Here is a 13,956-nt window from a genome sequence, read left to right on the forward strand (position 1 = left end):
GGCATGAAGATACCGTCTCTTTCCATCCCTCTAGCTTCAGACTGACATTCTCCCAGCTCAACAACCCCACTTAACAGGGCATGTCTCTCTCCCAATAAATCCCACCAATAGCAGAGGAAGCTTGGGTCATGCTGCTCAACTTCCCCTGAGCCACATAGGTTTGATCAAACCAAACCAGAGTTCTGTTAGAAAGGAAGTTGAGGGTGATAGGTGACAGGTAGATTCCTACCAAGTCTATGATGGTGTTCTGAGCAGAAGGAGCAGCTACAGCAAAGGTCTGGAGGCTGGAACATTGATGTCCCTTATGTCTTCAGACTAAAAGTTTGGAGGAACATAAGAGGTGGTGGCTGCCAGCTTGGTGAGGATGAAAAGCCCTTAAAAGGTAAGCAGAGGAGGTACTTCCCTGGTGGTCCAGTGGGTAAGACTCTCACGTGCATGCCGCAACTAAGAGTTCACATGCCACAACAAAAACAAAAAATTCCCGCATGCCACAAGTTAAAAAAAAAAAAAGAAAAGGTAAGCAGAGGAAAGTTAGGTGGTGTCCGAGGGCAACAGGGAGCTTGTAGGAGAGGGACAAGGTCAGACTCCGTGTAGAGAATGGACTTGACTGGGTGAGGCTGCTTCTGGGGTCTGAGAGGGAAACAGGGAGACACGCAAGCAAAAATAATTACTGGTCACCTGCTCCATGCCAGGTCACATGTGAGACCCTAGGGAGCTGCCTTCATGGAGCTCATAAAATTATGTTAAAGGAGGCTGACATTGAAGCAAATAATTATTAATCGACTGTAAATGTGGTAAGCACAGGGAAGACGAACAGGGAGCTGAACATGGGTATAACAGGGGATGCTGGCCCAGTCTGGGGTGGTGGGGATGTCTTTGGTTGAGGAGGAACCCTTTTTGTTGAGAATTTTGGTAGAACAGGGCTTCGAGGGTGTTCCTGGCAGAGGGAGATGCGAGTGTAAAGGCCCTGGGGCTGGAAGGAACAAGATAGGTTCGAAGGATCCAGAAAGAACCCATGTCAGCAAGGGACAAAGCCTCTGTAGAAGCGGTTGGAGATGCTAATTGGGCCAAGTCATTGGGGTCCTTGTTGGTTCATGTGGATATTTGGGCTCCTCATGGCAGCACTAGACCCCAGAATGGGGTGATGTCTAGGATCAGATTTGCTTTATACCAACAGCTCCCCAGCTGCTGCCTGAAGCTGGAGAGTGGCTGGAGGGGAAGCAGGGAGCTCTGAGAGGAGATGGGCACATTTGTTGGGCAAGAGATGATGGCAGCTTGGACCTCGGCTGTTGCCATGGAGATATAGAGAAGTATGTGGGCTGGAGGCTGAGGGGACAGGCCCTGCTGATGGGATAAGGTGGAGGGAGGACAAAGAAAAATCAAGACGCCACCCAGCTGTCTAGAGCCATTGAAATGGGGAGGCCAGAGGCAGGGCAGGTCTGCAGGGGAAAGGACGGCCAAGGTTCCCTTTGAGCTGGACAGAGGAATTAGGGTAATCATTTAAATAGATAATGGTGATAATTGCACAACATTGCAGAGGTACCTAATGGCAAATTTTATGTGATGCATATTTTTTTACCACCATGAAAAAATAGAGGAAAAACCTTAAATGTACATCAACTCAAACTAAAGAACCAGGAAACACAGTCCTTGAGTCGCACTAGCCAGGGCTCTGCAACACCATGTGGCTGGGGGTGGCGCAGACAGAACATTTCCGTCATCACAGAATGTTCTACTGGGCAGCGCTGGCCTGCCATCACTTCTCACCTCTGCCCAGGTCTTAGTTCCTGGTGACGTTCCCAGGGCTGCTCTGAAGCCCCACACTGGGCCCAGAAATGTACTCAGGGGCCTAAATTGCCTTTATGTTGAATCCTGATGCTAATGATATCAGGCAGGGTCCTGGCAGCAAGCAGAAGCCAGTCAGAATGGACGATTCAGGAGAGCAGTAATAAAGGGGATATTTACAAAGGTGCAGCAGGGTTGGGTAACTGACATGGGGTGGTGCAGCACACAGGATGGGCAACAGTGGGGAGCTGTTAACACGCCCAGGCTGAAGGCTCACTTGGTGGAGTTGTGGCATTGGGTTGGAGGATGCAGGGAGGGAAACAGGGAGAGAAACCCCCGACTTCTCACTCCTCCTTCCCTCCACCTCCTGCTGGTGGCCCCCCCGGCTGACTCTAGCAGAGGCTGAGGGCCCAAGTGAATCAACCTCCCGGGACACAGGGCGGGGTGAAGGGTGGCGGGGCAGATAATCAGCCCCACTCAGCTTTCTCTAACTCACCTTCCCCCAACCACTCACCCATCACCCACAGGACTCCATCAGCCCTTGGAAACTTCTGCCACATTGACCACCATGTCCCTCATCCCAAACTCTTCCCAGGAGATGCGGCCCCCACCAGCCAAGAATCTCTGGTTGCCAGCAACAGAAACAACTCTAGCCTACTTAACCAAAAGATATATTGGGAGGATCTTGGGGAGTCTGCAGAATGGACAGGAAGGATGGAGTGTCATGGCTGTGGCCTCATCAGGGTGGGCTGTTCCTGTCCTACAAGACTCCTCTTGAATGCCAAGTGCAGGAAAGAACACCAAGTCTGGACCTCTTGGGTAAGGAAGGGGAGAGAACCTGTGGACAGGACCCTGAGACTGCCCCCAACGGGGCAGAGCTCCATCCCCAAAAGAAAGGCGGATGGAAGCCAGGTGGCGACAAAACTAACAAATGTCCTCTTCAAGATGTGACCTGTCCATTTCACAGGAGCCACGTGGAGGCCCAGGAAGGGGCACTGACCCACCTGGGCCAGGCAGGTGGCACAAGCCGCTTATCCAGAGTCACCCCTAGTTAGGAATGTGATGTGCGCTGGGTAGCAGAGGGGCTGTCCTTCCAGGTGTCAGCTGGTTCTCACCACTCAAGCCACGGGGAGTTCCCGAAGTTCCCCTCCCCCATCTCAGAAAGGGCCTGGTGGGCAGGGGTCATGGCCACGCTCAGACCACTCCCCAGGAGGCAGGTGGAAAGACCAACAGAAGCAGGCTCAGTCCAAGATGGGTTTTATATACATGGTTTATTCCTCCCTACCCCCATGCTGCAACTCCCAGCATGGAGCTACCCACCACCTCCTCTCTTGGGGGGGGCCTCCTCTCACGAGGCTACATCGCCGGTGGTGGGGTGGGGAGAAAGGGAGAAGCCCTAGAACAAAGCGGCTCCCGTGTGGCCTCAACCCCCCAGAGAGGGGAGAAAGGAGGAAGGCAGCACAGAACTGGGGTTGAAATACTCAAGAAGCTACACGATAGAAGACAAAAGTAACACGGTCTGGGGAAGGGAGGGGTGAAGGAACCAAGGTCAGATCCCGCCCCCCAGCAGGGGCATGGCAACCCCAGGATGGGGGGAAGGGGGGGAGGGGCAGGACTGGGGAGAGAAGAAGAATCTGGGGAGAGGAGGAGCCCAAGGACCGTCCCACCCTGACCCGGACCTCTAGGCAACGGGCAAGTGAGACCCAAGGAGCTCCTGAACTTGGCAATGGAGGCCTACAGCTTGGTCAGGTCCAGCTTCAGCTTGTAGGGCGGGGGGTTGTCTGCAAAGGCGTGCGACGGGGGAGGGTACAGGGGCCAGTCTGGCTCTACCATAAAGCCCTTGTGTTGCTCCAGAGACAGGGGCTACAGGGGGAGGAAGAGGGAGCGAGGGCTATGAGTCCCCAACCTGGCAAGTCCTTCCCACCCCTGATCTGAAGTCGTCCCTACTAAGGGTGGGAGTTGTTTCCCCCATTTCATAAGGGAGTGAAGAAATGCCTAATGTCACGCAGCAAGTCAGGGGTCCCTGCCTCCATGGGAGAGGGGGCAGCCCTATCCAGACGAGGGAGCAGTTCTCCTCCCACCCTGCCTGTGGGCCCCGCCCACCTGGAACTTGAGGTGCTGGCCGGGTGCGGTCACCAGGGTGGAACAGCTCAGCCACAGCATCACCAGCACAGAAAGAAAGAGGCAGCAGGCCAGGATCCAGCGAGGAAGCCCGGAGCGCCTGCCCCAGCCGGCAGGCACTCTCAGTGGCCCTAGTTGGGCCAGATAGTCACTCCCCTCTGGCCCCACCCCCCTCCGCCATCCCCAGGGTTCTGCCACCCACCGGGACATGCAACTGAGGAAGTCGTTGTCCTGCAGCTCATCAGACTCCACCTTGGCCTTGCTGCTGGTCTTGACTCGAATCTTGGCCTTCCTTACCTTGTCCAAGGGGCCTACAGGGTCTGAGAGAATAGGTCACCTCTCAGCAGCCTCCAGGCCTTTGCCAAGAGGCGACAGCAGCCATGGAGAACAGAAAGGAGGCCAGGACCTGGGGCAACGGGGCACTGGGTCCTGGAATAAATCAGAACCCTGAAAGATGGACCACGGACCCCTGGGAGATGAACCATGGAACCCTGGGAGATGGACCAAGAAACCCCAGGAGTTGAGAGATGGAAATCCCAATCCTCAAGGGTTCATTTGTCAGGAGAACCCCCTGTGGCAGTGGAGCCACCTGTGGAAGGAACACTGGTCTAGGCTTGGACCTTACCAACATGCACCTCCAAGGCCTCAGGGTGGGATCCCCGCCAGGTCACTTCCACTCGCTGCAGACGGGCCCCCTCGTGCCCCAGGCTCTCTACCACAGGCTGGGTCTGGGCCAGGAACGATACAGCACAGAGAAGCCTTTTAGAAAGGCACCATCTTGGCCCTAGGAGGCACCTCTCTGTGCCCCTTTTAGGTTACATTGTCCCAAGCCCAGCTGGCACCTAGTTCCACTGGGGACAGAGAGGACACCCTCTATGGAGCTGTGGGCTGTGATACCAGGGATGTTGTTCCCTGCTAATGTGGGGCCCTAATTTGTCTTGCTCCTAAAGTAGGGATGTGATCCAGGGCATGCCAATAGAATCATAGGGATTGGCTGAGAAGTTATCACATGACTCAACCAGGGCCAATCAGCTTAGTTAAAACCTCAGAGAGGTTGTCATCTAGACCCTCAGGCAGCCACCCTGCTGTGAGGAGGGATGTGCTTGCCTGAGAATGAAGCCACCAAAAAGGACAGCAGAGTCCAGCGGTGGAGTGAGACACTGAACCCCTGGATCCAGCTGTGCCTGAAGCTTGGTTCCTGTGGACTTTGCATCCCATGAGCCAAGAACCAACTCATCCCACCTTCTTACCCTGACCACCCAACCACTACTTTAGTGTGGCCCCTGCCAGAGCCCTCACCTGGAACACCACCACCTTCCCATTGTCAGTCTGCAGGTAGTATGTCCAGGTGGAGGAGACGAAGCCCTGCGCCGAGTTGACAAGGTCATTGCAGAGGGTGGAAAACAAGTCCAGGAGCGAGAGGGCCCCACTTGGAGCTTCCAGGACTTTTCTCTGCCAAGGGGAGGCCCAAGGCACAGAAATGTCACCAATGTAGGGCATTAACCAACGGGAGGGGAGCTGGGAGAATTCATTGTGATCAAAATTCACTAAGTGGTTTGAGGCAACAGGGCTTCATACAATGAACACAGACCTCAGCACTGCATTTGGCTGACTGTGTGCCCTTGGGAAAGTGGATTGCCCTCTCTGAGCCCTGAAATGGGGATGATTCTCTTTCCTCGTGGGGTTGCTATGAGATTTCAACTAGACAATGGTACAAGTGCCTAATATGTAGTAGCTACTATTATTAAAAATGTCACCATCATTGTTCTTATTTTGACAGCATCAGGAGAGAACTCAGAATAGGAAGAAATGATAGTGCACTGTGCTTTTATGAACAGTGAAAGCCTGGAAAGGGTGGAGGAAAACGAATGAAGAGAGAAAGGGCTTTCTGGGGAATCCCAGCCCATGGGTTTCTGGCTGTGATGAAGGATTTCCTGTGCCTCAGTTTCCCCTGATGCAGCGTCTTCTAGACTCTCTCACAGACTATGATAGGTGAGCAGTTATTTCTCCCTGGAGTGGGGAGAGGGGTACTACATGTGTGCTTGGGAGGCTGCTCCTCCCTGCACCTCCGTTCTGAGCCACCCCAGATGAGAGTGGCCACTTGTTCATCACAAGGAGAGTGCTTAGACCAGTAGCTGGTATGTAGGTGCTCAGTAGTCAGCTCTTGTGGCACTGAAGATGAGGGAGGTGAGGGGTGGTCACAAGCCCTAGTGGCACTGGCTTTAAATCCCACCTCTGCACAGCCCTGTGTGACCTTGGCCAGTTGCTCTGTGGGCATGAAATCAGGATGACACTGTCTCAGGTGCCTCCGGGTGGCCCAAGGAATTTAGGACAGGCTGAAGTCAGGCCTGGACCAGGACAAATGCTTGCTAAATAATGTAAATGGTGGCTGTTTTGGCGGCAGGGGGGGGCGGGGAGGGGGAGTACTTCCCATGTCACAGAGATGACAAGTGAGTCTTGAGATGTGAAATGGCTTAATCAAGGACACCCAGTAGGCCCCGAATGGAATGGAGAGCCTCAGAGACGCTGGATATGAGTGCAGATTTGGGGGGTGGGGGGGGGGGCGTGGGGCCACAGGTGGGAGGTCGCCCACCTTCTGCTCCAGCTCAGGCTCGGGCTCGGGCTCCGGCTCTGGATTCTGGCTCCAGCAGCCCTCGCTGCAGGCCTGCTGCTCCGTCTCCTTCACATAGGCCTCCACACAGGCTGCAAGAGGCAGGAGAGGGTGACTGGGGGGACAGCCCCTCCCAGGCCACCTCTCCCCACCCTGGCCCACCCATCCAGCCCTTACCTGCTTCACACTCAGCCTGTGTGGCATTGGGCTTGGAACTCCTGGCCACGAATCGGCAGATGGAGAAGAGGCGGCAGCCTCGCTCGCAAGCACTGATCAGGACGGCCCTATTATACGCATTCGCTTTCCGGGACTCAGTGGGGTCCTCCTCCAGCTCCTCCTGGAAGCGACGACGTGGGGCTCAGGCCAGGGGAGGGGCAGGAGGAGGGCAGCGCTGGAAGCCCTCATGTGAGGAGGTAGAAGATTTGATCCCCCCACCAGATCTTCTAAGGGGATTGGGATGAGGTGGGGAAGGAGGCTAAGCATATTCGCAGGGGCTCTTGGCTCTGAGGAGGAGAGAGGGAGAGGGGGCTTGAGAAAGAGAATAAACAATGGAGGTTGCTGGGTTTGGGTAATGGCTGGAAAACTGGGGAAGATGGAGGGAAATGGTCCCCCCCAAGGCTCCAGGGAGGAGGGATTCTCAGGCCTGAAGAAGGAGGGGGGGCTCAGAGGTTTTGTCACCCTTCAGGCCTGGGAAAATTGGGATCCGACTGCGGGGGGCATGAGGATAGGAGCGGGGGCTGGTAGCTCGGAGGGGGAGGGAGGAGGATGTGGAAGCTGCTAGGGTAGAGGGGGAGGAGAAGGGGACTGTCAGGCCTGAGGAAAGTGGGGGTTGGGCGCCCCAAGTGTCCTTGCGCAGCAGTGTGGAGCCAGAACCCTCTAGGTAGCGTCAGGAGCCCCAGCCTCCTCCCTGCCTCAGGCTTGGAGAGACTCCCGCAACACCGAATTCATCAGAAGGACACGCATCCCTAAACCCTCCCCCATCAGAGGGACCCCACGGCCCCTCCCCTGCGGAAGGGACATCCCCATCCTCACCGGAGGGACCCCCGACCCCTGCGCTCACCACCATCGAAGGAACGCCAGCCCTTCCCCCACCAGAGGGACCCACCCCCATTGGAGAACCCCCTTCCCTGACCCCTTCCCCCTCCGAGGAACCCTTGCCTCCCGCTCCGAATGGGGGGAATCGCATCCTCAACCCATCCCCCATTGGAGAGATCTCTGGTCCTCCCGCTGGCGCCGCATGCGCTTCACCTGAGCGGGCTGCGGATTAGGGTAGCGGTCTCGGCACCGCAGCTGGCAGCTCTGCGTGTCCCCGAGCTGCAGGGCGAAGGGGTCGCGGGCAGGCGGTGCGGGGGTGGCGGGCGGAGGCTGCAGCAGCAGCAACAGGAGCGGCATTAGGGCGACCGAAGCCATGGCCAGGCCGGGCGCAAGGAGCGCGGGGGACGCCGGCTCCTGGCAGGCGCGGAGGATGCGGCGGCGGCGGGGACCGGGTAGCTGACGTCACCCGAGCGAGGCAGCCTGGGAAGGGGGGGTGGGGGATGCGGAGAACGGGCGGGGGAGCGGCGCTGCGGCACCGTCAGTGTGCGGGCAGGGCGAGGCAGGTGGATCGTGGCCCCTGCCGTCTGTCCCATCTCGGGGGTCCATGACACCTCCCTAGTATCCACGCACGAGGGATCTCAGCCATCGCTAGGGGCCAAAAGGAAACAAATAGGGTGGTAGGATGGGGGAGAGATCTATTCGCCAGGGAATCAAGGAAGGCCTGCCGGATAGGCAACGTTGGAGCTGGCCACGCGAGGAGGCCGAAGGAACAGCGAGGGCCCTGAGGAGGGGATGAGCTTGCTGGAAAAGGAAGTAGGAGGGCGGTGGTCGTGGCTGGAACCCAGCCAGAGAGTGGAGATGGAGGGTCGTGAGTGTCGCAGAGCTGTGTTAGAGAAGGCCTTCTGAAGGTCTGTGTCATCATCTACTTTGGTACCCAAGTCAGAGATCCGGTAACGTGTGCACAGTTTGCCTCCTTTAGGAAGCCCTCCCAGACCCTCCAGGGCTCCCCCAGCCTCTCCTCCCTCTGGCCCAGCCCTGATCTACAAACCTGGGGGATCTGGTCCCTGCTCCCCCAGACTAGGGGCCCCGCGGCCTGGGGCTGAGAGGGAGGGGGCACAGATGCTGATAGGGGTGATGGGGTGCTGCTAAAATTTATAATTCTCGTGGGAAAACTTGGGACAAACAGGAACACTTCTGACTTCCATCGCACTCCAAGGTGACAAGAGTGTAGCCCCATGAATCTTGGGTTAGGAGGTCTCCCTAGCTTCCTCTCCGGCAGGCATGGGAGTGGGGGCTCCCCTCTAAGCCTGAGACCTTGCAAAAATGACACCCTCCCTCTTTCTGGCGTGCCCCGCGCAGGTGTCTGCCGCCTGCGCATCTTCCATCCACCCTCTGCCTCAGCAGACAGGGCGGCAGCCACTCGGGGTCGGCGGGTCAGAGGGCGCCGTAGGTTCCGGCCGAGGAGGAGGGGACTGGGGGGGGTGATGGCTGGCACGCCCCCTCCCCCGGCCGGCCGCCGCGCTTTCATCTCCGCGCCTCGGCCAGCCCCCACATGGCTTAATCAGGCGCGGCTGTGCCTGGCGGACCCTGAACATCTGGATCCCCGCGCGGCCCCTCCCCCGCCCCGCCCCTCCCGGGCTAGGCTGCCGCGACCCTGCGGCTAGGGCCTCCAGCCTGCGGTTTGCGCGAGAGCCAGGGAACCCCGCATCTAACCTACCGCGCGCCAGGCCTGCGCCTTGGGAAACAACCATTGGTTATGACCAATACTGTCCCCCGTTTCACAGGTGGGAAACCTAGTCCCCAGGACCCCTCCGCAGAGCCAGGATTCAAGCCCACACATGTCAATTCCAGAGCCCAGCGCGCTGAAACCTTCCACAATTACTGTTCTTCATTCATTCCAAACAAAACACTTCCCAAGTATTTTCTTGTAACAACCTATAAGGAAGAACTGGCAGCGTTGTCCAATTTACAGCTGAGGAAATTGAGGATCAGGGTGGCAAAGGGGGTCGGCCCAGGTGACAAGCGAGAGAAGCCAAGAGAGGTGGGCAGACCCCTGCCAAGACTAGGAGGTGGGGAGTCAGGGGAATCGGGCTTAAGAGGCGCCTCTTAAACCACAACAGGAAGGAAGGATACCCGCGCCTTTTTAAAAGCGGAAGGGGAAACTGAGGCTGGAGGAGCTGGGACGCTGGCCTAGGTCGCTGGAGAGGAGTGAGAGGATTTGATTGCCTCCCACTCACCCCCTTTTCCGCTGCAAGAGGCCGCCTGGGGCGGGAGCGGAAGGAGGACTTGACCCCGGCCCCCCAGGTGAGCCCCCGCGCCCCTCCTGCCGTTCCCGAGGGAGCAGGTCCAGGTGAGGGGCAGGCGGGCCGGCGGGCGGCCGGGGTCGGGTTTCAGGAAATCCGCCGACATTCCTTCGGGGCTTAAGAGGGAAAGTTGACTCGGCGCCGCCCCTCGCCCCCCCCCCACTTCCTACCCCCCGGGGCGGCAGGCGGGGTGGGGGGCGGGGGGGAGGGCGCTGCGGCCGGCCTGGGCGTGAATCAGAGGCCGGCCGGGCGTCCGGGAAGCGGCGGCCGAGGTCAGGGCGGGCATCGGACAAGCGCCCTTTATCCCTTGCCGCCCTCGCCACGACCCCGCTGACCCCCATCCCCAAGCCGGGTACAGCCTGGGGAGCGGGCACGGCTCCCTGGCGCCGGCGGCTTGCAGACAGTGGGTGGGGGGAGGGGAAGGGGCACAACTGTCACCCCCAACATAGCTGGCGCCTCCTGACGTCCGAGGTTCTCCAGCGTGCTGAGAGGCAGGGAACCCAGGCCTCCGAGGCCCGGTAAACACTGGCCCTGACCTAGACACAGGCAGCTAGCTCTTCACTCCTGAGATCTCACCTCCAATGCCTATGGGGTCTGGATTTTTTAAGCATAGACTGCACAAAGCTTGGGACCCAGGCAACCCAGCTCCCCAGGCTGAACCTCCAGGGTGGAAATGATAAAGCCCCGCCTTCTCCTGCACACATGTCCTGAACCTAGGTTCTGCTGTCCCAAGCCCACGTCCAGGCGAGACCCTCACTGTCCCTGCTTCCTGGGTACACTGGCCTGGAACACAAGGCAGCTAATCCCATACTGAGGGGTCTCAACATGGGAGAGGCAGCTCTGTGCCCTCCTCAATCCCAATGGGACCCTGAAGGGGCTGTTACCACTGCCTCTCCCTGGGGCCCCCTCAGTGCCCTGGAATTATGCAGGGAGCTGGGCTGGAGGGTCTCCCCCAAGGTAATCCTTAGGTGCAAAGACTGAGGAGCCCCTCCCCTATGTGGGGCCCTCCCTCCATCTGCCACCTCAGTACATTCCCAGCCACCTTCAAGGACTTGGGTCAATATTTGCCCGAAGTTCCATCAACGCTCGTTCCCCTTCCTGCACAAAGAGGTGGTGGGACTGATGAGGAAGGGGTTAAGCCACCTGGAGAACCAAGGGCAGGGAAGGGTGCACCTAGAGGCCAAATCACTTTCCTTAAAGTCAAAGGTTTGAGGTAAAGGTCACCCAGAGGGCAGAGGGCATGCTCCAAGGAGGGGCTGGGTGAACAACCCATACCCTTCTACAGGTAAGGACCAGAGAGGGGTGGCTACCAGGTTAGCTCACACCGCAAGTCCAGGGCCTGGCTGGGACCCCAGACAGCATGATTCACTGGGACTGAATTTTCTTGCTACTCTGAGGGACTGAGAATTCTCCATCCTTTCATTTTGCAAATGTTCACTGAGCTCTTCTCCTGTGGCCCTCACTGGGCCCAGCATGGGGTCCTAATGGCTCTCAGTGTGCTCACAGTCTAAAGAAAATGTCTCAAGAGAAAGATGATGTTCGAAGAACTGTATTACAAAGATAATTTAAAAAGAGGAAGGGGATGGAGGGTGCCTGGGAAGGTTGGGGGACCCCTCTGAGAATACTTGACCTGTGACATGATGGAAGAGAAGGTGCCGACTGGGGGAAGATTTGGGGGAACTGCATCCCTGCAGGGGGAAAAGCAAATGTACAAAGACCCCGTGATAATAAACAAGCCTATGTGTTTGGGAGAAACGGGGCTGCAGCAGCTGGAGTGGAGTGAGGGAGAGGAAGAAGGAGGATGAGAAGAGAGGAGAAAAGGAGGGGGGAGAGGGTGGCAGGGCAAAAAAGACCTGCTTCGCTTCTTTTAAAAGCTCCTTCTGCCTGCTGTACAGACAAGGGCAAGAGGATTTACCCAGGAAGCCTAGGAGGAGGCTGGGCGGCATCCCAGACGGAGATGGTGGGGCCTGGAGCCGGATGGGGTGGAGGAAAGGGGTCCGAATCTCAGAATGGGGATGTGTTTTGGAATCAGCCAACAGGATTTGCTGATGGATTGGACGTAGGGGATGAGCAAAGGAGAGAGTTGTCACGCGCACCTCCAGGTCTCTGGCCCGAGCATCTGGGTGGATGGGGGAGCCTTTGCCCGAGACTGGGGAATGACTGGGGAGGAGCAGAGACTAGGGAGGAAAATAATCAAGATTTTGCTCCAGAAGCCTGAAGTCCTCCAGGAGGAGGTCAAACGTTGCAGGACAGAGGTTGTGGGGGAGGGGGTGGCATAAATCCTGGAAACACAGTTCCATCCAAGAACTGCCACCTCCACTTAACTCTCTGGACCACCTGGCAGGTGGGACTATGGCCCCATTTTTCAGAGGTGACAAACTGATGCTCCAAAAGAATGTGCCCCTGGTGCCAGACACTATGCTAAGTGTTTAGACCGTGGAGCCTTCTGCTACATCGCAACTTCCCACAGAAACCCTTAGGCTGGCTAGGAGTCACCCACAGTGCTGAGGAGGAAACTGAGGCAGAGAGGCCTGGTGTGCCCCAGTAAACGACAGTGCAGCATGCCAGGGCTTTACTCTCTCCTTCACAAACCCATCCAGAGTCCAGAATGGGGGACTAGAGGGGTGCACCCCAGACTCCATCCTTTAATCCTCTTTTCTGACAGTCTGAGGTCTGAGTTGGGGACCCAAGTAGCAGGAGTGGAGGGCAGCCGTGAGCAAACGAGATGGGAACTCCTGAGCCCTCCTCAGACACTTTTACCCCCTTGGCTGGTTAGGGACCAAGAGGGAGGGTCCAGGTCTCTAAGGGAACCTCTGGAAAGGGGAGTTAGAGCCCTTCCCCTCTGAGGGCACGCGGCTGGGGGCAGGGCTGCGACTCTAAGAGCCGGGCTGAAGGCGGCCCCGGAACTCTCATTTCAGGCTCCCCCTCCACCGGGGCCTTGGAGGTCTAGAGCCCTTTTATCGTGGGCGCCCAAATCGGATGGGGACCAAGAGGAGGGGGGTGAGGCGCCCGGGCCGGGAGGGGTCCCGAAACCCAAGCAGTGGCCAAAAAACAATAACACGGAGAAGGATCCCTACGCAAAAATAGGAAGACAAGCTATGCGTCGCTCGGGGCAGCCGGCGTTACCTGGAGTCGGCGGGCGGCGGCCGCCCGAGCGATTACTCACTGCGTGGCGCACCCCACCCGCGGGCCGCTGAGCGGATTTTTCCGTGGGGGGGTGTCAGCGAGTCGGGGGGAGCCTCCTTACCGCTCTCCTCCTGGGATTCTGTCCTGCCCCGCACACGGGACCCGCGCAAGCCCCCGTCCCCTTTCCCACGGGGGCCCATTTCTCCCCGCCTGCCCACGCGGGAACTCCCTACTGAGGCCCCCGGGTGCCCCCAAAGAACCTCAGCTCGGTCCCGCTCGAGGGGGACAGCTGAGCCAGGGTAAGGTCCAGGGACACTGTGCCTTGCAGCTTTTTCTCCGTCTTCCCTCCAGCAAAGCCTGGGGCCGAGGCTTCGCGCGCTGGAGGACCAGAAGAGGCGGGATGAAGTGGGAGGGGGAGCGCTGGGCCAAAACCGGTGGGACCCGCGCGCCGATGGCGTGGGGCGGGAGGGAGGGCGACTTTTAGGCCCCTGGGGAGGAAGGGGGGCTGGAGATGGGAGCAGGCGGGGCTCAGGGACCGCTCAGTGGGGGGGCGGGGCCAGAGTTCGGGTGGGGGCCGAGACAGAAGATGGGGGGGAGGAGCGGGCGAGGGCTGGGGGCCTCAGGGGACGCCGAAGGGGCACATGGCTGAGAGCAGGGTGCAGGGAAGTGGGCGAGGGTATGGAAACCCGACTGGGGGCTCCAGGTCCCAGATTGGGGGTAGGGAGCCTGGAGCTGGCGGGGTTGGAAAGGGAGGTCCCAGGTCAGTAAGGGTAGAGTTGGGGGTTTGGGGCCGCGGGAAAGGGCGCGTGCGGTGCGCGGCGGGGCGGAGGCCGGACGGGTGGGGCCCGCGGTGCCCGCGGGCTGGCGGGCGGCTGGGAGGCCGGTGCGGGGCCCGCCGCTCGCCCCCCCCCGGGGGCCGGGCCGGGGGCGGGGCCGGGCGGGGCCAGCGGCGCATTAGCGCCTTGTCAATTCGGT

At 58.8% G+C, this 13,956-nt stretch overlaps 1 protein-coding gene across 2 annotated transcripts; it reads right to left on the bottom strand.

Moving 5' to 3' along the window:
- Positions 1-3,037: 3,037 nt before the first annotated feature.
- Positions 3,038-8,191, bottom strand: TMEM59L (transmembrane protein 59 like). 2 transcript variants are annotated; one of them, XM_082381608.1, is made up of 8 exons: positions 7,766-8,191; positions 6,695-6,854; positions 6,500-6,609; positions 5,206-5,271; positions 4,532-4,634; positions 4,109-4,226; positions 3,889-4,006; positions 3,038-3,648 (listed from the first exon to the last, which is right to left on the bottom strand). In XM_082381608.1, the coding sequence occupies exons 1-8, from the start codon at positions 7,925-7,927 to the stop codon at positions 3,520-3,522; spliced, it is 966 nt and encodes a 321-aa protein (XP_082237734.1). In that variant the 5' UTR covers positions 7,928-8,191; the 3' UTR covers positions 3,038-3,519. The 2 variants fall into 2 exon arrangements, with proteins under 2 accessions (XP_082237734.1, XP_082237733.1); XM_082381607.1 differs by having other exon boundaries at positions 5,206-5,358; positions 7,766-8,187.
- Positions 8,192-13,956: the final 5,765 nt, after the last annotated feature.

Source organism: Balaenoptera borealis (assembly GCF_965194805.1).
Source record: "Balaenoptera borealis genome assembly, chromosome: 2".
Lineage (NCBI taxonomy): Eukaryota > Metazoa > Chordata > Mammalia > Artiodactyla > Balaenopteridae > Balaenoptera > Balaenoptera borealis.